Source organism: Stenella coeruleoalba (genome assembly GCF_951394435.1).
Source record: "Stenella coeruleoalba genome assembly, chromosome: 20".
In the NCBI taxonomy this organism is placed as follows: Eukaryota; Metazoa; Chordata; class Mammalia; order Artiodactyla; family Delphinidae; genus Stenella; species Stenella coeruleoalba.
In genome coordinates, this window is record NC_137166.1 from 3,314,168 (window position 1) to 3,339,000 (window position 24,833).

At 54.0% G+C, this 24,833-nt stretch overlaps 1 protein-coding gene across 5 annotated transcripts; it reads right to left on the reverse strand.

Moving 5' to 3' along the window:
* Window positions 1–2,019: 2,019 nt before the first annotated feature.
* On the reverse strand, window positions 2,020–23,239 carry IRF8 (interferon regulatory factor 8). 5 transcript variants are annotated; one of them, XM_079906846.1, is made up of 9 exons: window positions 23,188–23,239; window positions 19,455–19,629; window positions 13,507–13,690; window positions 10,975–11,063; window positions 9,509–9,614; window positions 8,372–8,422; window positions 3,507–3,893; window positions 2,831–2,946; window positions 2,020–2,297 (listed from the first exon to the last, which is right to left on the reverse strand). In XM_079906846.1, exons 2-9 carry the CDS (start codon window positions 19,626–19,628, stop codon window positions 2,121–2,123), a joined length of 1,284 nt encoding a protein of 427 aa, XP_079762972.1. In that variant the 5' UTR covers window position 19,629; window positions 23,188–23,239; the 3' UTR covers window positions 2,020–2,120. The 5 variants fall into 5 exon arrangements, with proteins under 5 accessions (XP_079762972.1, XP_079762971.1, XP_079762970.1 ...); XM_079906845.1 differs by lacking the exon at window positions 23,188–23,239 and adding an exon at window positions 21,435–21,456 and having other exon boundaries at window positions 8,372–8,419; XM_079906844.1 differs by lacking the exon at window positions 23,188–23,239 and adding an exon at window positions 21,435–21,455.
* Window positions 23,240–24,833: the final 1,594 nt, after the last annotated feature.

Below are 24,833 nucleotides of genomic sequence, written 5' to 3' on the forward strand. Positions count from 1 at the left end.
TTGTTCTAGTTCTGTGAAAAATGCCATTGGTATCAAGTGCTTTGTAATTACGAAAGTGATTTTAAGTGGTTGTAGATACACATTATCCTGCACGTTGGAAGGTTAGTGCGATATTGTGAACCAGAAAGCCAAGCAAGCCATTGTTTTCAGGCTCCTATCTGGCTTTTGATTAGTATCATGATTGAGGGTAAATATGTGGATATATTTTTTGGGGAGTAGATGCATGTTATCTGCTAGTAAATAGGGTAAGTTCTTCCAGGGCTAAAACTGGGACTTCTCTGTTGGACTCCCACTGTGTTGAAGGGTAGAATTGGGTGTGCAGTGGGGTCATTTTTTAAAAATTGTATGTGTATTTTACCACAATTTTTAAAAATTTTATTGAAGTATAGTTGATTTACAATGTTGTTCTAATTTCCGCTGTACAGCACAGCAATTCAGTTATATATTTTTTTCATGTTTTTCTCCATTATGGTTTATCACAGGATTTTGAATATAGTTCCCTGTGCTGTACAGTAGGATCTTTTGTGTATCCATTCTGTATATAATAGTTTCCACCCGCTAATCCCAAACTCCCAATCCATCCCTCCCCCAGCCACCCCCTTGGCAACCGCAAGTTCTGTTCTGTGAATGTTTCTTTTTCAGATAGGTTCGTTTGTGTTGTATCTTAGGTGCCACATACTGTATTTGTCTTTCTCTAACTTCATTTAGTGTGATCATCTCTAGGTCCAGCCATGTTGCTTCAAATGGCATCATTTCATTCTTTTTTATGGCTGAGTAGTGTTCCACTGTGTATATGTACCACACCTCCTTTATCCATTCCTCTGTTGATGGACATTTAGGTCACTTCCATGTGTTGGCTACTGTGAGTAGTGCTGCTGTGAACATAGGGGTGCAGGTATCTGTTCGAATTATTGTTTTGACTGGACATATGCCCAGGAGTGGGAGTGCAGGATCATATGGTAAGTCTATTTTTAGTTTTTTAAGGAACCTCCATACTGTTCTCCATAGTGGCTGCACCAACTTACATTCCCCCCAATTGGCAGTGTAGGAGGGTTCCCTTTTCTCCACGCTGAGTGGGGTCATCTTTGACTGCAAGGAGTACTGGGGCTAGGGGACCAGCGTAGTGGTGAGAAGCTGACATCTCACCCCGTGTTCCCCAGTTGACTCCGGCTGCCCTCCCACGTTCCATAGCGCAGGCCCACGAATGGGTTGACTGAATCGAAGCCACGATCAAAAAGCTGGTGCCATCCACAATTATTTTTTGAACTCGTGGTTTACATCCTGCCCACTTTATAAAAAAAAGGATTCAAGGCAGTTTACAATAGGACAATTAACTCAAAAAGGGCCATTAGAAGTACAAATATTTTAAAAACAGGTCAAAACCATTTAGAATGAAGAAGAGAGAGGTATGTCAGATGATTTAATTACAGAAATGAAAAAATAAACTTAGCTCTAAGCTTCCTGGCAACAAAGGCCCCAAAGGAAAGTTTTCATTGTCTGAAGATGAAAACACACCAGTTCACCTGGCAATGGAAATGCTCTCCTGGCACCAAATTCTAGGAAGACGATGCGTTCTTCTAAAAACCCAAGCGTCGTGCTTTCCCTTATTAAAGGAAGGCCGGTATCCAGGTGTCTTTAAATCTTATTAACATGCTTAAAAGAAGACACTTCACTGAATCAAGCATATGAAATGATAACTCTATAGCTCTAACCAAAGTTAAACTGATCTTCTATTCCAGATTTCTGTTCTGGAAACAGCTATTTGCTAATAAAATTGAATGCCAGGTCTTTGGAAATATCAAGTATCCCCAAATACTGAAAGAATCATAGCAACTAATGGTAATTAGGGGAAAATGCAGGAAATAAATGTTTTAATCACAAGTTATCGTTACAGCCTCCAGAGCATCTGGTGCGAGTTTCGATGCTTACACCTGAACGGCAGAAGTGGGGCACAGCTCTGTTTCCCTGTCAAGTCCTCAGAGGACGCCCTTACTAAATGAAGAGCAGGGGTAAAGCCTTCCACCCCAGGTCAGAGGGATCCACATCCTTAAATAATTACGACAGTAATTGTAATAATGAAATTCTAGATGTGGGCGGGGCGGGGTGCCCAAGGGAGAGACTTAAACTGTGATCTGTTGGTTTTCTCTGAAAAAAGGTCTCTGGTGTGAGGCGCAAATATCTGGAAACATGCGGAAGACCTGGTCTGGCAGGGGCTCCTCGGGAGCCTGCATCACGGAGCCGGCGCTGCAGCTCTTCCCAGCCTCTTCCACCAGCTGTCGGACGTAGAGCTGCTCGACCTGGAGGGACATGCACCACAAGGTCAGGGATGGAGGTGGGGAGTGAGGTGGGCCTCTCTGATGACCCCGGTCTGGAGCCATCCATCAGAACCTCCAGGCCGCCAGTGGATGAGTGAGCAAGCAGTCCTCTGTATACTCTCCCCGCAGTGCTCCAGTCTGGCGAGCCAGGGTCCAGAATTCCACCAGTTAGAGTTCATTGCTTTGACTAGAGTTAAACAAGGGCTGGCAAAGTGCTAATCTGTCAACTTAGACCTTAAGACAACTGAACAGGGGCGACTCCTTCTGAAAAGGAGGTTTTGAGTTTTAAACAACGACCTAAACAAAAGGAGGGGAAACAACGTGGACTCTGAGAGTCCTGGAACATGAGAAGATAGTTCAGGGGTGAAAAGAAAGCGTCTCCTTCCCCCACCCGAAGCGCTCGTCCAAGCCTGCACGCGGGTGGAGCCCCCCACCCCGGGCCCTGCTGCCTGGTCCCCAGCCAGACGTGCAGGCTGCAAGGTCTGGACGCAAGCCCTGAGGCTGCCGGTTCTCACCTGCACGAGAATGAGCTTGGAGCGCACCGGGGTCATATCTGGAAACTCCTCTCCGAAGCACAGCACCACCCTGCTGTCGGGAAGCCGGCTCTGGCTGTTGTAGAAGTGCTGCAGCTCTGCAGGGACACCAGCGCGGGGGAAGGTGTTGGCGAATCCTGGCCTCGCGACCCCCTGGGCCAGGTGGACGCAGGGCTTCTGCACCTGAGCTCGTCCCCCTTCGCGGGGCCCCTTCTACAGAAAGCCCCCGGGAGTTCTCTGGCCAGCAGCCTCAGGGGACCAGAGTGACTGATTTCACACGTCCCGACCTTCCAGGAGGAACTCGCGGGTGTGGGATCCTAGCCACACGCCTCCCAGGGTGACGGCAGCCTCGGGCAGCACTCCCGTGCAGGCGTGGACACGGCTGCCCGGGGACCTTGCCACGCTGCAGATTCTGACCGCGCAGGCCCGAGCTGGGGCCTGAGACTCTGTGTCAGTAACCAGGGCCCGGGGACAGCCCCCAACGACGTGGCAAGGCGCTAAGTTCCTTAATCCTCCGACAGCTGCACAGGGAAAGAACCGCACAGGCGCCCCCTCTGCGGGCACCCCCTCTAGACGCCGGGAGTCAGGCAGGGAGGGGCCTCTCCTCCGCGGGCCACCCCTGGACGCACGGGTGGGAGGGAGGCGGGTCGGGACTGACCTCGGAAGAACTGGCTGGTGTCGAAGACCTTGACCACCTCGTCGCGCTCCAGCTTGTTGGGGCCGCCCCTGCCCGCCGCGGCGTTGCCGCTGTAGAACACGCGGCCCTGGCACTGCCGCTTGACCAGCACGCCCTGCCGGCTGCTGTGCAGGAGGACGCCGCGCTCCAGGTGCCCGAACAGCTTCCGTGTCACCTGCCGCTGCCGCTCACTGGGGATGGCGTCGGCCGGCGGGAAGCGCACCAGCTCCAGGCCCTCGGGCCCACACAGCTTGCCGCCGGGCAGGCCGGGCTGGCCCAGGGACAGGCGGCAGCCCTCGGGGCACGTGGTGGTGGTCTGGCCCATCAGCTTGCCCCCGTAATAGAAGCTGATGACCATCTGGGAGAAGGCTGTGGGGAGACGGGAACAGGTCAGGGGCCGCGGGCGCAGGGGCCCCGGTCCCTTCTGCGCCAACATGGCCGCAGCCTGCCTTTCTCCCAAGGCAGGGGGTGGCTTAACCCTGGGAGTCTTCGGCATTCTGGGGAAGTTCACGCACCCCTTCTAGAAATGATGTTTTTATAAGCATGAATAAATACACAGAATCGCTAAGGAAGCCAGTGATTCAAAAAACAGTAAAAATTGCTGGCGGGTCCTCCCTCCCTCTGGGGATGGTCTCTAATTTACAAGTCACGGCTGAGGGTAAACGATGTGACAACTTAAATTCTTCGGAAAATAACTCCATCTCACAGGCCCTGCTCTACCACTATCGTGTACACAGCATACAATTTATACTAGATGTATACGTACATATCTACACACGCACGTATATGAACGTACACATACATGTACACACGCAAACACACACACACACAGTACTGCCGACGTTCATAAGGGAAGGAAATGCTAGATCTGATTTCCAGGTTAGTGAAAACGAAGATGTAACCTTTTCCCTGACAAATTAATTCACAGTCGCCTTGGGGTTCCCTGAATTTCCAATTAAGAATCTCTCCAAAACCTTTCCTCCAAACCTGTTCTCAGGAAGAAGTCTGAAAAGTACTCAAATTAAGGCAACGTTTTCCAAAATGTGCCACACGTAAGATGACTGGGGGGCGGGGGGAGACAGCATTACATAAATGAAGAGGTTATTCCATTTTCAATATTCTCTCAATCTCTGATCAAAGAAAGCCCTAGTTTGGTGCCGATGGACCCTTAACACGTCATTCTGACAACCTCCCTTTCAAACGAGGCAGAGAACCCGAGCCTCTGAGCCTTGGGTGGGGGTAACAGAACGGCCAGGATTTCTGAACAGGGTGTCTGGTTGCCACTGGCTTTGCTTTGGCCGCCGAGGTCCTACTTACAGCAAGTGGCACTGGTTCCACCTTTACAGGCCATGACAGATGGTCCCCATTTATATTAAACTTCATTTTTTAAAAGTGAAACTTAGAGAAAAGTCAGACATTAATAATAGTCCAGGCGGTACCCAGATACGAAAGCCAACTGCGAAGGCGGGGCTCACGTGACCACTGTTTGTTTGGGAACCTCTAAACTAAGGTGAGAGTGAAGACAACAGGCAGTCCAGGGACACCCCCAGAGGGAGCTGCATCTTACTACCTCAAGCTCCAAGAAGTACACACACTACCAACGAGCCTGGTGAGTTCAGGGCACCTTCCGAGTGCCCCGGACCCGCCGAGGGCTGCCCCTGGAGCCACACAGGCTGTGAGTGGCCCAACTCCGGGTGCCCCAGAGAGCTGTGCAGCGCACCACCTGCCCCACTGTCAGGGGCGGCCCCGCGAGCAGCCCGCCTGGCCTGGGTTAACGCGGCCGTGCGCTCCTGATTCCTCGGACCCGCCCACTGGGCTCCGCTCAAACGGCACAGCTCCCTGCTCCATACCCCAGGCTCCATTCTCTCCCACGTCGGAGTTCAGTGGCGTTCCCAAATCATGCGGGGTTGTGGGTCAGGGCTTCAGGTGGTCCAGTCCAACGCGTTTACTTGACATTTGGGGAAACTGAGGCCCGGGGGGGGGGCTCAGCAGCACCCACATCCCAGCCCGCGTCTCGTCCCCCGCTCACCACCCTCCCCACGTGCCGTGTCTGCACCACCTAGTGCTCCGCGCTCCGCTCCCCGCGCTCCAGAGCAATTCTGACCTTTGTCCCAAATGGATGAAATGCTCCAGATTGACTCTGTCACCGCTCTGCCCCTTTGCCCTGTCATCGCCCAGGCCTTATCTCATGCCAGCGCCTCTGGGCCGTGTCAACGGCTGCTGCACAGGTGCTCCACACAGGCCCAGAAGGGCTGTGCAAATGGCCCCTGCGGAGGGGCGGCGCGGGCTGGCAAGGCCTGAGCGGGGACACGCGGCCGCTCCAGCCGAGCGGTGGAGGCCCCGGAGGAGAAGCGCCTCAGCCCGGCCACCGGGGAGCGCAGGCCAGCCTTCCTGCGGATCTAAGAGCCGCACGGCAACCCCGTCCTGCGCCCGGTTTAGCCACTCGCCCACCGAGGACAGCCCTGCTGGGGAACAGTCTGACCACGCTGGCGGCTCAGCACGGATGTCAGGGGCACGGACTCTGGAGCCTGGGCGCCTGGCGTCTGGCCCCAGCTGGGTGGCCCGGGCAGCGGCTCCACCACTCCGAGCCTCAGTCTCCCCATCAGCAGAGTGGAGACGACGGCCCCACCCCGCCGGGCAGCTGTGAGGACAGCGTGGGCTCGCATTTGTGTCCGGCACGTGTAAGCACCGTGTAAGCGATGGTTAAATAAACTGGGACGACGGGACAAAAGACGAGCTGCGTAGATGAGACCCTTGAAGTTACGTCCCATCCCTGGTCTCACAGCCGTACCGTGCTGAGCCCAGTGGTGGGGACCCATTAGCGTACTGAGTCCTCAAAGCGATCCCCTGAGATGGAGACTATTCATGATGACACCATTTCCCAGGTAAGCAAACCAGGGCATAGACAAGTGAAGGCGCTCGCCCCGACGACGCGACTGCTAATTTGGGGGCCTGGACCCAGCCCTCCCCAGCAGGCCAGCTCCTTGCCTGCCACTCCTGCCACCCTGCCAGTTCCAGACGATGCCCTTGACCCTGGTCACTTCAACGACACAGTCGAGGGCACACGCTGGCGGCCTGAGGCGCGTGTGGATCCGCCAGCACGGTGGGGTGCTGTCAACACGTGTCTGTAGCCAGCGTTTTACATGGCATGTTTCACATAAAAATCCAGACCTCTGGTTTCTCTACAGTAAACGGGGAAAGCAAGGCTGGCTGGGCCTGCGAGTCCACAGGGCAGCACGGTGGGCACGCGGTTCCACTTTGCCACACTCCCTACCGCTCCCTGGCGCCTTTCACCTGTCCGCTTCACTCACTGCCTCTGCCCTTGCCAGCTTATTCACCTAGCGGTGGGTGTGTGAACGAAACAGAGGGACCGAAGTCCACAACTTCTACAAGAACGTTTTAGGACTTTCTCGGCATGAGGCAGTGGCTGTGAGTCTCCTCACACGTGGGGCACTGAGAAGCTCTGGAACAACCCGGGAAACTTCCTCCCTAAACTATCTTCGCTCACCCAGATGCCGCAGCCCTGTGCCTGGCTACTCTTCTGCCCCCGGAAAGCATCAGTCAGCAGACTCCCTGGGCCACGGCCCCGTGACCCAGGCATAAAGCGGTCTCAACGACAGGCTCGCGCCAGATGCCTGGGTTTGAGCCCTGCACCCCTCTTCCCAGCTGTGGGACCTCGGGCCAGCAATTTAACCTCTAAGCCTGTTTGTTTCCTCTTCTGTGAAGACGGGGTTCTAACAGCCCCCAGCTCGCAGGGCTGCCGTGCAATGCGTAAGAGCTCTGAGAACACGAGGGTTGTTTTCTTTATCATCTTCTGGCCTGGGTGAGACCTGGCTCCACCCCCCCCCAATACACCTGTCCCCTGAGGGCCTTGGTCGAGACACTGCTCCCTGAGCCCCGTTTCCTCCGCTATACCAGGAGGCCCGAAGCCCGCAGCCCTAATGTCCTGTGGTCCACCTTGATAAGTCAAGCTGCTCGCTTCTCACAGAACAGGGCAGCTACTGGGGAAGACACCGCCTTCCTCTGCCCTGAAGATGCCACCAATGAGCCTGAATGTAAATTCCAGAATCCCCAGCAAAACTAGACAACCATGTGGCCCAGGCCACCTCTGCCCGCAAGGGACAGGGGCACGGACCGAACGGCCCAGCTCGGCGGCCCACGAGCTGCGTGACACAGGGTTTCTGAGCCTGTGCAGTGGGAACAGTAACAGCACCTACCTAGAGGTGCTGCCGTACTGAGATGAGGCCGTGAAAGTCTCAGCACGGATCCTGGTACCCAACTAGCACCAGCTTCACCACCACCACCACCTCCGTCATCATCAACACCGTCACCCTGTCGTCGCCATCATTGTTCTTAGTATCCCTATCGCTACAAGCTTGGGCGTGGGAGAGGGTATGTCAGTAAAGGAAACTGACCCCAGGAACGCTGACCAATTGTGTCCCTACCAGAAAGCTGTAATAACACTCCGTTAAAACCTCAGAGCACTCTGGTGAGGTGGCTGTCACCGTTGTTCCTACTTTATAGGTGAGGCGCCGGAAGTTCCGAACGGTTCCGTTACTCCACCTGGGGTCACACAGAGCTGGGCCTCGAGCGCGTCTGTGCCCACGCTCTTCCTCCTGCATAATTACACCCACAAAGAACTCTCTGGATCTGTTGGTCCGACCCAAGAAGAAGCCCAAGAAGACCACCACTTGCTCCCAAGCCAAACAGGGAGAAGGAATCGGACTCCCAAATGCCGACACTGGATCGCGCTCGTCCGCAACCCTCGTGGGCCCCCACGGGTCCGTAGAGCTTTGTTCAAAGAGCTCGCCTGGCCCGCCCCCGGCCCGCCCCGAGCCCCTCCGTACCTGCGTGGTGCGCGTCGTAGGTGCTGTACCCTGGCACCAGCGGCAGGCCTGCTGGAGAGAGACAAAAGCAGCGTGAGGCCCAGCCAGACCCCCAGCTGTGTGCGGGGACCCAGTCTCCTTAGGAGCCGCACATGCGTGCTCCTGAGGCCCCGCCGCAGGCTTCCGCCGCATTCAGGGTGCTCCCTCCCGGCACAGCGACCCTCGTTTCATAAAGCCAGACCTCAACCCGACGGGCGGGCAGGGGGAGGAGCCTTCCCCCGTGCTGTGGGACCTCTGATCGTGTGTCGGCGTGACACCACGGGGCCACACTTCCTTCCCGCCCCAGGGTCTGCTCCTGAAATACCCCTGGACTGCGGCCCCTCACCCAGGCCTTGCCCCGGAGGGGAGCCCGGAGCCCAGCGAGTGTTCCCGGTCGTGCTGCCGCAGCACAGGGACCTGGGGCGACATTGTCCCCCAGCAGCCTGGCCAACTCTTGAGGCCGCTAGGCCAGCTGTCACCTCCCGGTCTCCCACAGGGGACAGTGGGGCAAAGAGGCGAGGGAGGAGGCAAAGATGCTCGTGCCCACGGAGGGAGGGTCGTTTCAAGGAGCGGGGGCGGGGGGCATGAGAAGCTAAGAAAAGGGCGAAGGCCTCACTTAGTCCTCACGACCCCGGGGGGGCAGGTCCCGGTGTCTCCATTTTATAGTCAAGGAAACTGAGGCTCGAATAAGATATGCAACTTCCTGGCATGGGATTCGAATCCAGGGCTCCAAGCTCTCCCCATCTCAGATGCCCTCGGCTATCCTTGGCTCTCAGGGGTCCTCACGTCACAAGACTGTCCTAACGGACCTACGAGCCCCGCTGCATCTTCCCTCTGGTCTCCCGCCCCTCCGTCCACCCTTCCCAGGGGCACAGCGGGGCGCGCCACGGCCTATGGGAAGGACACTGTGCCTCCAGGGGACAGTGGCAAGTGGGGCACAAAGGCGTGGCCGGGCTGTGCCCTCGGGCCCGGAAGCCACGCCAGCTCTCTGGGCTCAGTCACCTTCAGGAAAATGGGGATCACGGTAGCCTCCCCGTCCGCCCACCCCAAGCAGAAAGGAGTGAAGGCCTGAAGGCCGGCAGCCATGGGAACGCCTCTGGGGGGGCGAGGCGCCCTCACCTGCGCTGGGCTGCTGCATCCACCAGTCCGGGAGGAGCTGACTCCTGCAGGCCTCGGGCGGGGAGGGGCTCCTTTTGACCATCCCCATGTAATCGTCCACGGGAGGCTGGGGCAGGGGCGAGAGAGGAGAGCGGTGCTGTCACTGGGTTTCCAGACTTAAGTGAAACCACGCTGTCATCTCTATCGCACGAGATGAAGCAAAGTTTCACTTTGCATCTTGAAAGATCCAAGACAATAAATCCACCAGGCTGGGCGGTCAAACCACGAGAGCGAAGCCCTGGCCTCTGCGGGGCCCCTCCTGTGTCCACTGGCCTTTTCCATGGAAGTGCCTATTGCAAAACCGAACGGCCAGGTCACGCAGCTGCCCTCACGCCCTGGGGAAGCACACGGTGACCTCAGACACAGTCTCCCGCGCTCCAGCCCATCTCACTCCACACGCCACGTCTAGACTTTCCACCTCTGCCCCATTCCTTAAAGGAGGCTGGCAAATCCAATTAGAAAACGTTCTGAAACCTGCTCTCGCTGTGATCCTCACGTGCCAACGCAAGTATCGCACTCTCTTAGCTGAGCTGGCTGGACAGCCTTGTATGGAAAACGGGACATCACTGGAAAGAAGCGAAGCCAGGAATTCACTGGGTGTCTGCCAGAGCCCACCCAGAGACGCACCAGCTGCCATCTGCAGGAGAGCCGGGCAGCCCGGGGGAGGCTGCATTGTGTTATCTGCGTTCTCTCCCTCAAAGCACTCCCAGCGATTCCATTATTGCCACGTGAGCGCTGAGAAGAATCTGGAGAGCACCCACACCCCCTTTTGCAAGGCCGTGCGGAATAATTTTAGCTAGGCAATGTCGGCCTTGCAACGTGCAAAAAAAACACAGCTACGCAGCGAAAGGCAGCTAAAACTAGTATTCAGAAACCCACGTGTTTTGCCTAAGGAGACCCCATTAAGCCTTCACTTACAGCCTATGAACTATGCGCTTGTGTACGATTCTAGTAAGCCTGGTTATGCGGCTTTCCAACCCATCAAGGACTGAGAGGTGCGTGTTAGTAAACAGGAAGCCCCCAGCGCGAGAGCTGTACGACGATGCGTATCATGGCGACAACCCCAGCGGCAAAGAACGTTTACTTTTTCACGACGGCCTGCCGGAAGAGGCAGGGGCGTGTATGGTGCCACTCAACACGTGTAAAACATGACAAGTTTAGAGGGAACTTCACTGATGCAGAGCCGGCAGCTCGGCCCCGGCCCTCGGGATGAAGGACAGGCTGGAAGCTGCAGGGGGCTGACCGGCGGGCCGAGGCTGGCCTCGCGAGGACGGCGGGTCCTCACGCCCCACCCCTGAGCGAGCGAGAGCCCGAGGCCCCGGATGCCTGGGCGGAGCATTCGGGATGGCGCCGCTCCCCGCCGCTCTCCACCGAACACGCGCAGCTTCTGTCGGGGCCGGAGCTCCGGAAACGCTGCCCCCACTCACCTCCTTGATCAGCTCGTCGATTTCGGAGCGACCGCACTCCATCTCTGTGGCTTCGCTAATGCAACCGGGGGCCACCACGCCTAACTTGCCTACGGAAAAACGGACAAACGCGTGACAGCCGGCACTGGGGCATCACAACCATCATCAAGGCCACAGTCAGAGGCTTTTTCTTAAGGCTAGGCTGAGGGAAACGGAAGCCAATACGCGTCTTCAGTGGTTTGGGAAAGGCCGGGAAATCCTTCTCCCATGCTGCTTCAGTCATCTGGTCAGCGGGAAGCGGGCTGCTGCTGCGTCCACTCAGAGGACCAAGGCAGCATTGGTCTCTTCCTTCTATCTGCTGAGATCTAAGATGAACTCACGTCTGATCCACTCTACACCTGACAGAGGTTAGAGTTACCAGCTAGGGCATCTGAAGACAGGCAAAGATTTCCCGGCAAAATGTGTTTGCAGGTTGGAGTCTTTTTTTTTTTTTAAGTTAACGGGCAGGAAACCTCATTTTGGCCTTTCCCAATAGACATGTGTGCATCTGTGCACGCACGCGGCGCACCGTAAAGGCCCGCGGGTGCCCAGGCTGGAACCCGCCTGCAGCGGGAACCGTCTAAAGGCACACGGGCGTTCCCACGACAAGCGCTCCGGACCCGGCTAGTTTCTTCCCCCCTCTCAGGCCTCTTCCCCAGCCAGAAACTCACCACCTTACACTTATCCGTGTGAGATGTATTATGACCAACAAACACTCGTTTGCTGGAATTCATCAGTCCCAATCATCTGTAGAACTGACCCACTGTTTCATCCAGACTGAATATTGATTCGATTTTGATTTGAAAAAATCACTCAGAAGCTGCTGAGGGGGGAAGCAGGGGGCAGGTGGGGCACCCCCAGAGTAGCCAGCAAAGCACTGAGGTACCGAGGAGAGTGCGCCCACCTAGGCATTATGCAAATGCAAAGCTTCTCTGCCCCCTGAGAACCGCTGCTTCTGTAACATCCACCCCTGCAGGTGACGCTGGCTGCGCTCTGAGCTATAAACAAGCCAGGGTCGCCTGCCTGTTCAAGCTTGGCTGACCCTGTGGGCGGGAGGATTAAGAGAAGCTTCTCTATTCCTTCAAGTCACAATTCATTATACTTGGTGATGATGAAAAATTGATCCCAAACTGGAGGTAAGATGGCAATTGAGCATCCGAGAGTATTAGCTAAGAGGTGTCCCCCTAAGGGCCATCTGATTCTCCACGGGGAAGGTCAGTTTGTTTGACTTCCTACTGATTATCCATGAGGGTTCAGACTCAGTAGAGTTAGGTGTTAATTCACAGACAACTAAGCTACAAATGATCGCTAGAGAAGAGCGCCCCCAGCTATGGCTGTGCTGCCGGGCAGGACACGCGCAGGTCCGGCCCAGCCTCTGCCTTCCGCTGACCGTGCGCACCTGCGTGGCATGTTCTGCGAAGCAGTCTTGGTGACAGCACACTGGTGCCCTCGTTAGTGAGTTCAACAACTCTCCACCCCAGGCTCACCATTTATTTCTGAGAGTCACGATTTTAACTTTAAAAATTATGTATCAACATTTTCAACCTCCCTGCGGTGGGAAGAGCCCTCTCAGAAACTCAGAATTCCTGCCCAGCCCTAGGCAGTTTTCAAGGGTTCTGTTTTCTTCCCAGCATTACTGGACAACTAACTAAGCAGCTACGAGGAAAGGATGCTGTGCTGAGATTCTAACGGCTACATCAAATGGCTAAGAAAGCCAACGTGTTGAAAGAACGTTTTAACTAGGGGTGGTAATTAGGTTTCGTCTCCTGGGCCAGCTCTAATCTGTAGCAGCTGCAGAGCACAGCACTTTGAAAACGCCTGAGGCCCGATCTGAGCTCAACACATCCTGATCGATTAGTGATGTCTGACCAGAGCAGAGCGTGGACAGCAGGACGGGGGGATGTGAGGCAGGTTTTTGCTATTGTGCTTTAATCTCCTCACAATTGCTTTCCTGGGATTTTACAGCGGGAGGAGACTTCAGGAATTATCACAGCTGGGGGTTCCCAAACAACGGTCAGGATCTAATACCTAGAAGCATATCCCGTCTCCAGCAATGAAGCCAACAGTGCTCCACCTGCAAGTTCATTCAAGAACTCTGCCCTCAACCCCTATCAGCCATCCCTCCTTTGTCCACCTTATTTTCTCCTAGCCTGCTCCGCGAGCTGCTAGAAAACAAAAGGAATCCCTCATCGGCACTGTTCGGGGAGCCTTGCTCCCGTCCAAGCCCGTTGCTGAGCCCCAGGGAGGCCCCAGCACTCGCTCCTGGTCCAACAGTCAGCGAGCAGCAATGCCAGCTGCCACGCCGTCTCCCGCCCCTTCCTCCCGTCCGCTGCCTCTCAACTGGAAGCTGCCACAGTCGGCAGATGGTGGGTGAGGTCAGCGGAAGGAGACCTCAACCTCTGCTGACATAAAGGAGAGAACTATTTGTTTAGCTGGACCCCGTGGGCGGCGACTCGAACCCCAGGCCCAGGCGGCCTCCGTTGGGCCAAGTGCCCATAAAGAAAGGATACTTACATTTTTGCTCCTCCTCGGGGACGATTCGGTAAACTTTATACGGTTCAGAAATGTCCAGCTGGGACCGGTCTGTCACTTCCTCAAAATCCGGGCTCTTGTTCAAAGCACAGCGTAACCTCGTCTTCCATGTGGCCGGCTCGGCCTTGTCCCCTTCCTTAAACTTCCCTTTAAAAACGGCCCAGGCCTGAAGGAAGGAAAGAAAACACATGAAGTACCCAGCTGGCCCCGGGACCACGCACACCCGGGGCCACGGGCAGGCCCTGCTCTGCTCGCCCTCCTGAAGGTCCTCAGTCAAGGATTTCAGGGTTCAGGGACCCCAATCAGACCACTTCCTCTGACAGAAGTGAAAAGACCCAGGTCGGGGCTGGGGGCAGGGGGAGGGGGTTCCGAAACTCGAACCCAGGCCCAAGGACACACACACATGGATCTTGGATCCGTCCCCTGCAAATCCTCCCCGGGACCAGAGGGCCAGGAGGAGCCTGAGGTCAAGCAGCGCAAAGAGGAAGTTGCACATGGTTTCACTCGAATGTTCAAAACAAAGAACAATTTGTTGCTTTTTCAAATCAACCTCTAGCTACAACGTAGCACGAAAAGGGAACATTTGCAAAGAAGTCTGAATGTGGTCATCCACTGCCCTGCTACTTTTAACAGAAATTTTGTTTTGCATTTTGGCGTTCATTCTAACCTTCCCCACCCCCTTCTCCCCTACCGCTCCCCAGGGTACTGTTTAAAATGCAAACAAATGTTTTCCCTCTCTGTGGGTTTTTTTTACAGCTCTGTTTTCTGACCTCTCCAAACCTTAGAATCTGAACTAGGACCAGAAATTCAAAGCTGGAAACTTTAAGTCAAAATGTAAAATGGGGCAGTATTTAAAAAAAAAAAAAAAAAAAAAATTAAAAACACGTGGATGGGCACAGTTTTTAGATTTCAAATTTGGAATACCGACACACCAATCAGAGGGTCACTACTGTCAGGTGAAACTAACGTTTGGTGTCAGGCAAAATCAGACATGTCTTCCAGCCTAAAATAACAGGAGATCTGGAGGGAATTCTCAACCCTCACCGGGGAAAATGAAATTCTAAGAGCTGACTTTCCCCAAGGTGACCCAGTCTGGGATTAAAAACCAGCTGTTCTAACTTCCAACCCAAGGAATTTCTACTTCAGCAAGCAGCAGGCAGGTGTTCCCAAGCTTAATGCATATACCGATCCCCTGGGAAGCTCGTTAAGATGCGATTCCTGGGCCCTGCCCCTCAAGAGTCTCCTTGGGTACCTGTGGGTTAGGTCTGGGAACCCGTATCTTTAGCCTACATCCCAGTGATTCTGACTTAGGTGGCCAGGAACTGCATAACACCCTGAGTCAGATTCCCATTTAAAATAGTCCTGGTAGAGCTTCCCTGATGGTACAGTGGTTAAGAATCCACCTGCCAATACAGGGGACACAGGTTTACGCCCTGGTCCGGGAAGATCCCACATGTCGCAGAGCAACTAAGCCCGTGAGCCACAACTACTGAGCCTGCGCTCTAGAGCCGCGAGCCACTACTACTGAAGCCTGTGTGCCTAGAGCCCGTGCTCCACAACGAGAAGCCACTGCAATGAGAAGCCCACGCACCGCAAGGAAGAGCAGACCCCGCTCGCCGCAACTAGAGAAAGCCCACGTGCAGCAACAAAGACCCAATGCAGCCAAATAAATAAATAAATAAAATTTATAAAATCGCCCTGGCTTTTCCCCCGATGTAAGACAAGTTCAGTGCCTGTGCTCTCTGCTCAGCTGCCGCCCTAAGCTCAGAGTCTGCAGTCTTACCCGAGGTAAAGGAACCGGAGAAGCTCCCTTACTCATACTAGTGAGCACGCGCAGTCACTTCCTCCTCACAGACGCCGGACTCCCCTTTAGAAACATGTTTAAAAGTAAATGGCTTTCAAGCCTTTTCCCTCTTTTTCTCTTCGTTTATTAACTGCGTCACAGACCAAGCACTGATTTATGTTTTTCATAGAAATTTAAGTGTAAACTGTGTACACACTGAACGGTAATTTCAAACGTGCATTTACGTTAAATGCGGTTTCTCCACCTGGCACTAATGACGTTTGGGGCTGGATCACTCTTCGCGGTGGGGGCCATCCTGGGCATGCTGGGAGGTCCAGCAGCATCCCTGGCGTCTACCCACTACTGTCAGTAGCATCCCCTCTCCCCGCTGTGACGCCCAGAACATCTCCAGACACCACCAACTGTCCCCTAAGGAAGTACTATCATGACTCACGCGCATCCTCATTTGAGAACCACTGAGCTGGTAATCCGCGTTACCAATGGGACTGGAAGACCGTGGATTTGGGGGCCATATTAGGCCGGCTGGGGTGTATCCAGAGCTGCACAGCCCACGGGGCACTGCCGTGGGCACTTGTCCATTCAAAGCTCACGCTCACCCCATCAGGAAAGCCAGATCCAGAGAGCAAGGCAGGGGCCCCACAGTCAGGACGTGCACCGGGCTGCATCGGGTGCCCCACCGCCAGCCTGCCCCGAGCCCTCGCAGGGCTCTCTGGCCAGCTCGAAAATACCAGCTTACCTGGGTGACCTCTCAGGGCTCTTCAAGAGCAAATGCTAGACAGAACAGAGGGATCTGAGGCCCGTCAACAGCCACGCAGCGGCTCAGAATACACCAGAACCTACGTCTCCCCTGTCCGTGCGCTGCTCTGCACTGGTCAGCAGCCAGTGTTAAACCCGGGACCACCGGCTCTTCCCCATTTACCATTATTGTCTCATAGAGAACAGACTTGTGGTTGCCAAGGGGGAGGGATGATTGGGAGTTTGGGATTAGCAGATGCAAACTATTAAATACAGAATGGGTAAGAAACGAGGCCCTACTGTAGAGCACTGGGAACTATATTCAATTTCCTGTGATAAACGAAAATGGAAAAGAATATAAAAAAGAATATATATATGTATAACTGAGTCACTTTGCTGTGCAGCAGAAATTAACACAACACTGGAAATCAACTACACTTCAATAAAATTTAAAAACAACAGAAAACAAACATTACCGTCTCATTTTGTGCTTTAAAAGTCAAATGCGATTTTCTTCCTCGAAGGCCTGCGGAATTGGAAATACCTGCTACGAGGTACGTTCTAATTTATTCAGGCCTCAAAAGCCTGGTCAACGGCAGGACAATTAACGAGTCGTAACCCTCACTTAACTAGCTCTTCCCCCTCAACTTTATGAAAAGGAGGCAAAATACTTTTTTAAGAATAAGTATGAGCTGATATCAGGGCCTCATCATACAGTCAGGGATAATACAAAATGAGCTAATGTCTTTTTCAATCTCCTGTCTCTGGTCCACACCGCGAAGCTGCCCTCACGATGACACCTGCAGACAATGAAGGATTCTCTGGTGTAAGTGGCTTCTTACGATCCCTAAGTCAGGAAAGCAGGCTCATTTTTTTTCTCTTAACTCATACATTTTTGAAAGGTTTGCTTTGAATGTTTGCAACAAAAGGTTCTCTACTTAAACAGAAAATCCCCAAGATGGCTCAAGGCCTGACTGCTGGCTTCTTCCAACAGCAGAGCTCTGTTGGTGGACAGGGCAGAGACGTGCCCCTTGGTGGATGGAAGTAAGCACCACTTGGGGACAGGCCAGACAGGTCTTCCGCCACGTGCATGTCCACCAGCCCAGGATGTCACCCTTCGGGTGGCCGCCCAGCTCTGGGTGGGCGCCTGGTCTCCCTCCCGCCCCCATTCCTGCCGAGATTGTAGACTCATTTCAGATTGCCACACTGAGGGACTGCGTAATCAACGGAAACATTGGGAATCTTGCACATTTTTCTCAACGCTGTTGAAACGGCCATGAAGAACATTGCATAAGATGTATAAATCTGGGGCTCTATTTCATTACCCCCCAGAGCAAAGCGGGAGCAGGGTGAAAGGAGAGGCCTGCATCTCCGCCGGCAAGCCACAAGCAGGGCTGTGCAGCCACTGGTCTCGCCGCCAGTCCCCTCCTGAAGCAGTTTTACTGATGGTCAGCCTCCAACTGTGCCCTTAGCCCCCACGCCTCTGCTTCAATCTGTTCATCCTGGCCACAGTCCACTCCTAGCAGGCTTCTCAAAGGGGAGGGGGGCGTCTGGCAATGTCAGAGGCATTTTCTGTCGTCACAGTGGGGCAGAGGGTGCTACTGGCATCTAGAAGGTCAAGGCCAGGATGCTGCTAACACCCTCTTAGGTGCACGAGATGGACCCACACAAGGAACAATCTGGCCCCGGGTGGCGGAGCCCTGGCTCACAGCCATCTATGATCGAGAATTCCCAATCAACTGGCTGGACCTTGGGCAATATTAAAATTTAGACGGAGCCATTCCCAAGAGAAAGTCCCCGAGATGCCAAAGGCAAAAATCTTCTCCGAGAGAGGAATCCACGAGGCCACCAAGGAGGAGAAAGGAGGCATGAGCAGTGCCCAGGCTCCCGACCGGGGCTCCCTGAAGGGAAGAAGCCTGCCGGATGGATGTCCAGGCCACGAGAGCCCCCTTGAAGGTAAGCGCAGAACGTCCGCACGCGCCCACTTTTCTTGGAGAGGCAGGCAACTGGCATCAGATTGTCAAAGAGCTGTGACCCGCGTTACACAGTAACAGAAGTGCTGAGACGTGCAGCCCCCCTGCAAACACCAGGCAGAGACATGAAGGACTGAAATGCCTCACAAGCCAGCTCTGACCTATCAGTGCTCTGCTCTGGGGCCAAGGTATAATAATCTCTGTCATTTTGGCTGTGTTGGGGACAGTCGTCCCAGCTAAGGGTCCAGTGCTGTGCTGGGGTCCTGCAGGCCTTTGCTCCCCTCACTCATGCACGCCTGGGGTCTGGCTCTGCGCCCCCCACACCCTGCTCAGCCTCCTGGCTCCTTCCCACACTCACTCACTCTCCCCTCCTGGACTCTGGCCCCCAAATGCCCACACGACAAGCACATATAGCAGCAGTTTGCAACCCAGATTCGGAGTCGGATCACCTCTGATATGTCTGTTTGCAAACATGGAGGCCTGGCCTCACCTTGGACCTAGGGCTCCAAGTCTCGCAAGGGGCGGAGCCCGCACTTCTGTGACCCTGCTGACCGATGGGGGATTCTGATGACCCGGCTGGGCTGCAGAGCTGAGCTGCCCTGGCTCCTCTGCCTGGATCTAGGTGATGGGTACGGCTAGGCGTTGGGAGCCTGGGCTCACGGCTGGGATGCCTGGGTTCAAACACTGGCTCCATCATCCAAGAGCTGGGAGATCTTGGACAAGTCACATCTCCTCTTGGAGCCTCTACAGAACAAGGACAGGAATGGCACCTACTGCATAGGATTGTGTGAGAGGAAAACAAATAAAACACGTGGGGCTGGGCCCAGCACAGAGCAAACTCTCAGTCAGTGCTGCTGTCTCAGTGCACGTGGTGGAACTACGTGCTCGCTCCATGCTTGGGGTACTGCTGATTCTCAAGGGAAGTGGACTCGTTTTAGACACCAGCTGCAGGTTCAGGACACCCACATGCCCTGGTCCCAGAAGTGATGACAGATGGTGTCTCTCTCATCTGAGCTGACCCTACACTGCCAAGCGGAAGTAGCACCTCTGAAAGAATGACGAATCAAACCTTTCCTAGAATCCTAAATGGAATTTAGGGGGCAGCCCGGGGGAAAAGGTCTCAGTGTAAAAGAAGTATTTTCTCTCTGTGTTTGCCAGTCCTCATGCAAAAGAAATGGTAGCGCAAGGGGAGAAAGTGCTGTTTTCCTCATCGGAAAATGCCAACAATATACAACATACCGGGAAAGTGGTGAAATTGGGTGACAGGTGTACAATCACCTACTATATTTTTTGAGACACATTCGGCACTCATTTGTTTTAAAAAAAACTGGATTAACTTTCAAGCAGATAAGCAAGACATCAATCACGCAACAGCTGCACCAGGAGCTCACGATGTGGCAGGGAGGCCAAGCCACTACCTTGAAGATGGAGGCGTCCACTTCCTGGTTGTAATCCTGTTTGCCAGCGTGTTTCCAAGGGATCCGGAACATGCTCTTCTCGTCGTTCTCCCAGATCAGCCCTGGGTACATGGTACTGTCGATCTGCTCAATCAGCCACTGCCGCAGCCGCCGGCCGCCGTTGCGGTCACACATCCTTGGAAAGAGAAAACATAGCCTGTGAAATTACATAGCCGTCTAATTACTCACAGCACCCCAGGTACTCAACAGCCAGGCACTGCTAACAGGAAAATCAGAGGATCAGGACACAGGTGCCAGCTTGGGGGAAACCCACGGATCCAGGAACTCTGGGCCACCTGCTGTGAGAAGGCAATGCCGGCTTCCAGGGCCTCCAACCCTGAATGGAAACTGAAAGCTCGCTGGGAAATCTGCAGCTGTGCATCACAGATGTGGCCCCCACTAAGGCTCTGGCTGTGCTCTTTCCAGCTTTCACCCCCTGTTCTGTTTCAGGCAAACACAGCCGCATCTGAGAGCATCACTCATCGTTCCATTTTTAGCAGGAGGTGGGGGAAATCACTTTCACCTTTTCAGGTGCCCTCAATGAGCAGTCCATCGCTCTGAGAGCCAATTCCATGACTTAATGCCCCACTGGACCAGCGTGCATGAGCAAACATGACATTTGTGCTCTCCGAGAAACAAGAAATCCTCAAGGCTATCCCTTCTAGATTGCCCCTTCACAGCTGGTTTGGGAATGGGACCAAGCTGGGGTCCCATTCAAGTCTCACCATCTCTCAGCTGGGTGAGCCTGGATCGTCATTTAACCTCGGAGTGTCAGCTACGCTGGCTGACACACCAGGATAAGTGCAGATACCGGGCGTTGTCACGGTGAGGACTCAGACGACACATACAGAGCACCTCACACAGTGCCCGGACCTGAGAAGATTCTCTTTAAACAACACATGTTACTAGTGTCCCAACTTTCCTCCTCAGGAACTCTTATGACAAACTGGGAGATAGAGGACAAGAGTGAGGAAAAAAACTGCAGTGACAGAACAGAGCAAAGCTAGCCTCTCCCAGAACGCACGAGAATCTGGGGGCCTCAACACCCCGGGCACCCAAAGACACCCTTGGGAAGAACATTCTAGCCAGAGCAGACAGCTTTCCCAACAGCACAGAGAAAGAGAGCGCGACCGTGCCGTATCGACTCACAGCCCACGTTTACAAGAACAGGGTGGAAATCCCCTAGGCGGTTGGACAGACGCCCACCCCAAAAAAATCAGCATTTCAGTTCTTCCGATTAAAATGTGACCGCTTCGGGCCAACAAATTTGAAACAATCACCAGTGACAAGACATAACGTCCCTAAGAACATGGTCACATCCAGAGCCATCCTGGTCCGTAAAGCAAGAAGTGTGTGTGTGTTTTGGACACTCCAGCCACCCCACAGATGGCTATGCGGTCGGTGAAGGGGTCCAGGTCCCAGGTAGCAGGAGAGGAGGTGAGGGCCCATGAGCGCCACCTGTAACTTTTTCATCCAATTAACTCCAGCTGCCCGTTTGTGGATTCAAAAGGAGTGAAGCGTGTGAAATGGGAACTAGACTTCGATTTGGAAACTGTAGACCCCAGCGAAGGCTTTTCTCTAACTAGCCCTTGGGAAAGTCACCTGACCACCTCTCTGAGGCTCTCCTCATCGGCAAAGTGCATGGATCTCAGAAATCCCAGAATTTGAAAACAGTCCCTCGTGTTTATAAACTGGAAGGGACAGATGTGGGAGGGACACCTGGTGAGAGAGATGAAACAACACCGCCACGCACCCCAGAAAATAACTTGGCAGGGCAGAGATTCCCACAGGGCTTTCCTGGAGGAAAGATGGAGCAGCTCCCCTCACTTGAGGAAGGAGCTGTGTGGAGGAGGGCGAAAGGGGTCAGAACACAAAAGAGGGCTGGTGTCTGCGCATCTGTCGATTAAATGAAATGTCCCCACTCGTCAGCATTTTGCTCACCCCCTTAGTACAAAGTCCATACACTGGAGTCCGTGCTCCAGGAGCCTCCTGAAATAAAAAGCAAAGTTTCGTTTGTACAGGCATTTTTCTAGAAAGCAGGTCAACACCTTCTCATCAGGATTTCTAACGGATTCATGACCCCCAAACTGTTAAGGACGAATCTCGTGGTGATTTATAAGAAGAAAAAAAAAAGGTAAGTGAATGGCATTGAGAGGAAGAGTGAGTCAGAGAACATGAAAATACTCTAGAAATCATCTAATCCAGCCCCCGCTTCATTCAAAAGACAAAACTCTGAGGCCCAGAGAGACATCCCAACCCCCAAGGCCCCCAGCAGGATCTCATTTCACTCACCCTGCAGAGAAAAGCCACGGTTAAGTGACAGGATCTCAGCACATGGACAGCTCACCTGAATTGTCACCGAAACCCCCCCTCCAAGATTCTAAGTGGCGTTAAAAGCCTGAGATTCTCTTACAGTGTGATCCATAACGATTTACTGAACACTAACAAAATCCCACCAAATACAGAGCCAGGAAACGTTTATAAGCCCAGTCACATGTTTAAAACTTCCTCTTCCTTGATTTTTAGGTAATAATTCTCTTTATGGCCAAGTCCTATCTGGAGCTAATCTGCATTAGCTATAAATCGGCCGGGGATCAGGCTTCCCAGGCAGGAGGTGATAAGAGGCTGCCCTGGGCCCACCCAACCCGGATTCCAGGAAGGGCCTGAGAGGTGGTGCAGGTGCAGGACTCACCTTCCCCACGTCTCTCAGGGCGCCTGGTCATTTGCCCTGGACACCCATAAGACCCAAAGCACAAAAGCCATTTCTCCTTCTGGTCCCAATCTTGCTGAAATACCTAAACCTCTCCCAATTCTCTCGAGAGGAAACTGCATAATCTAAAAGGACTGTCATTCAAGGGCTGGCTCCTAACTTGGCTTTCAGAAAAGGTGGGTTACATCCCTCGTACGCTGGGGGGTAGTTTAAACTCTGGAAAATCCAGTCTCTAGTTTCCATTCCCAAAGCACTCCGCCGCTCTGGGTAAGGAGCACACCTCACCTTAGAAAAGTCTGCCCTTTGCCCTGGGGCTCATGTTACACCAAAATGCTCTTTTAGCTGTGAGCCCGAAGGAGACTTTCTTGCCAGGAACGACCGGGCTATTACGGAAGCAAAGTACCTCCACCCGCACTCAGAAATCTTACTTGTCATCGATGAGAATTTAAAAATCCAGCCCGCCCCGCTTCACAATCTAACCCCACCAGCGCGGCTGGACAAGAGGCAGTTTCACAGTTATGACTCCAGCCCGGTTCCAAGAGCAGGATTTGAGCGGGAAAGGAGCAGGTCTTATAACAAGGGGGTCAATATTTCCCCGCATTGTACGAGCCATTCTAAAATTTTCCGTGCAAACCAGATTTTAAGAAAAACGAGATTATTTTAAAGCACCAGCCAATCTCTGGGAGCAGCCGCACCTGGATGCTTGGTTCGGATTCAGGAGAAAACGAGGAGAGAGAAAACAGACCAAGACTGCACGGCCGCTGCCTCCGCGCCAGCCGACGTCCGCGCCCCCGGCCCGAGCTCCCAGCCCACCGCCTACCTGCGCCGCCTCCCGCCGTCCGCGCCCCAGGCCCCGGGCCCACCTGCGCCGCCCGCCGCCGCCCGCGCCCCAGGCCCACCTGCGCCGCCGCCCGCCGTCTGCGCCCCCGGCCCAGGACCCCCAGCCCGCCGTCCGCGCCCCTGGTGCTCCAGCCCGCCGCCCACCTGCGCCGCCGCCAACCGTCTGCCGCCGCCCGCGTTCCCACGCCCGCCGCCGAGCTCCGGAGATGCGCCGCGGCCGCGGGCGCCCGCGCTAATTTAAGGCCGGGGGCGGGCCCGGCGCGCAGAGCGACGGCCGCGACGGCCAATAGGCGCGGAAGGGCGGGAGGGGCCGCCCAATGGGAGCGGCGCGCCTGGCCCGCCTTCTTCGAAGCGTTCGGCTTTCCGAGAAATCACTTTGCTCGGAGGCGTCGGCGGCCGAACGGTCCGCGAGTCTTCCGGGGTTCGTTCCGGGGGTCCCGGGAGTGTCCGCAGGAATTCCCGAGGGCCGCGGGGGCCGTCCGTCGGCCCAGGTCAAGGTTAGGGCGGATGGTGGGTACCAGATGGCGTAAGTCAGGCCAGTTGGGGCTGAGGCAGGGGGTCAGATGGCGGAGGTCAGGGCTGTGCGGTGGATGGTGGGTGTCAGCTGGCCGAGGTCGGGGCCGAGGTGGAGGTCTGACAGCGCAGGTCAAGGCTGGGATGGTAGGGGCCCCGAGGTCGGCGCTGCACACGGCCAGGGGTCCCCGCAGTGTAGCTCCCGCGCCACCACCATCTCTGCTAGTGTGGCCGAAGTTCCTGGAGCTGCTGTGGGCCAGCTGAAGACGTGTCTGAAACCACTGCCCTCTGAACATGGGAAATAAAAGCGGCAGCGTCTAGCTGTTAAGGCTAGAATGTCCAACTAGGGAAATTTTCATCATAAATTCTCTTCCCCAGAAAACATGGGTTGTGTTGAGAAGGGTCCCCTGTGTATCTGTGTCAGCGTCCAGCCTCTCCTGCATGTCAGCGGGCACTTACTGCAAACATGGGAGTGGAGTGGGGGAACAGAAATGAGAAACAAAGTCCTGGAAATGAAAAGAAGAAGACTTGTTTTCCCATGTTCTGTTCTGGGGTAGCCTTAGAATAGAGAAAAGCGAGATTCTTAATTGACTTTTATGCCTAGTTGGTGAATCATACACAAGCAGCAGTGTTCATTGGGCCATTTTTTTCATTAGGCTTTTCAAGGACCTATGAAAAGGTGTGGGACTGAAAAAGAAATTTTATTAGGCCCCAAATGCAAAAAAATACACTGCAAATCTGAAGTGAATAAATATTCAAAGAAAGATCCCTGAAATATAACATGTCAACGTCATAACTGTAATTTATTGATAAACATGTCATTGTATTTGAAAACCATGTGTGAGTTAGAAATCACTTGGTAAGAATTTCCTAATACCACGATTCAGGGCAGTCATGGCAATCATAAATTAAGTGAGTACCCCATTGCCAAATAATTTCCAGTGAAAACTATTTTTTTAAAGCTTAAATTCTTTAAGAGTATTTAGACAATGTGGGGGTATTTTGATATGTCTGTTATGATGGGGGATCAGCATCCTGAACTCAGAAGTTCTTACAACAGCCTGTATGTACGTTTATCCTCATCTCTTTCCACCTATGTGCCCCTTAAGCCTACCCAGATTTACTAACCTATAAACGCTGTCCACTGCACAATGATGTGTGATCAAATTTCCGCTCAACGCGCCACTTAAGTAAAAAGATAAGAGCAACAAGTATAGAGAAGTTGGTGGAAGGGTCCCAGCATATATTATTGGCAGTAGGTGTCACTATATACATGA

Excerpts from the sequence above, each read along its gene's own strand:
- IRF8 (XM_079906848.1), bottom strand. The coding sequence starts at position 18,733 with ATGATGGAGCCAGTGTTTGAACCCAGGCATCCCAGCCGTGAGCCCAGG. Across the intron at positions 13,691-18,526 it reads CTTGGAGCCCTAGGTCCAAG|GCCTGGGCCGTTTTTAAAGG; the intron begins GTGAGGCCAGGC and ends TCCTTCCTTCAG. Across the intron at positions 11,064-13,506 it reads CCCCGAGGAGGAGCAAAAAT|GCAAGTTAGGCGTGGTGGCC; the intron begins GTAAGTATCCTT and ends GTTTTTCCGTAG.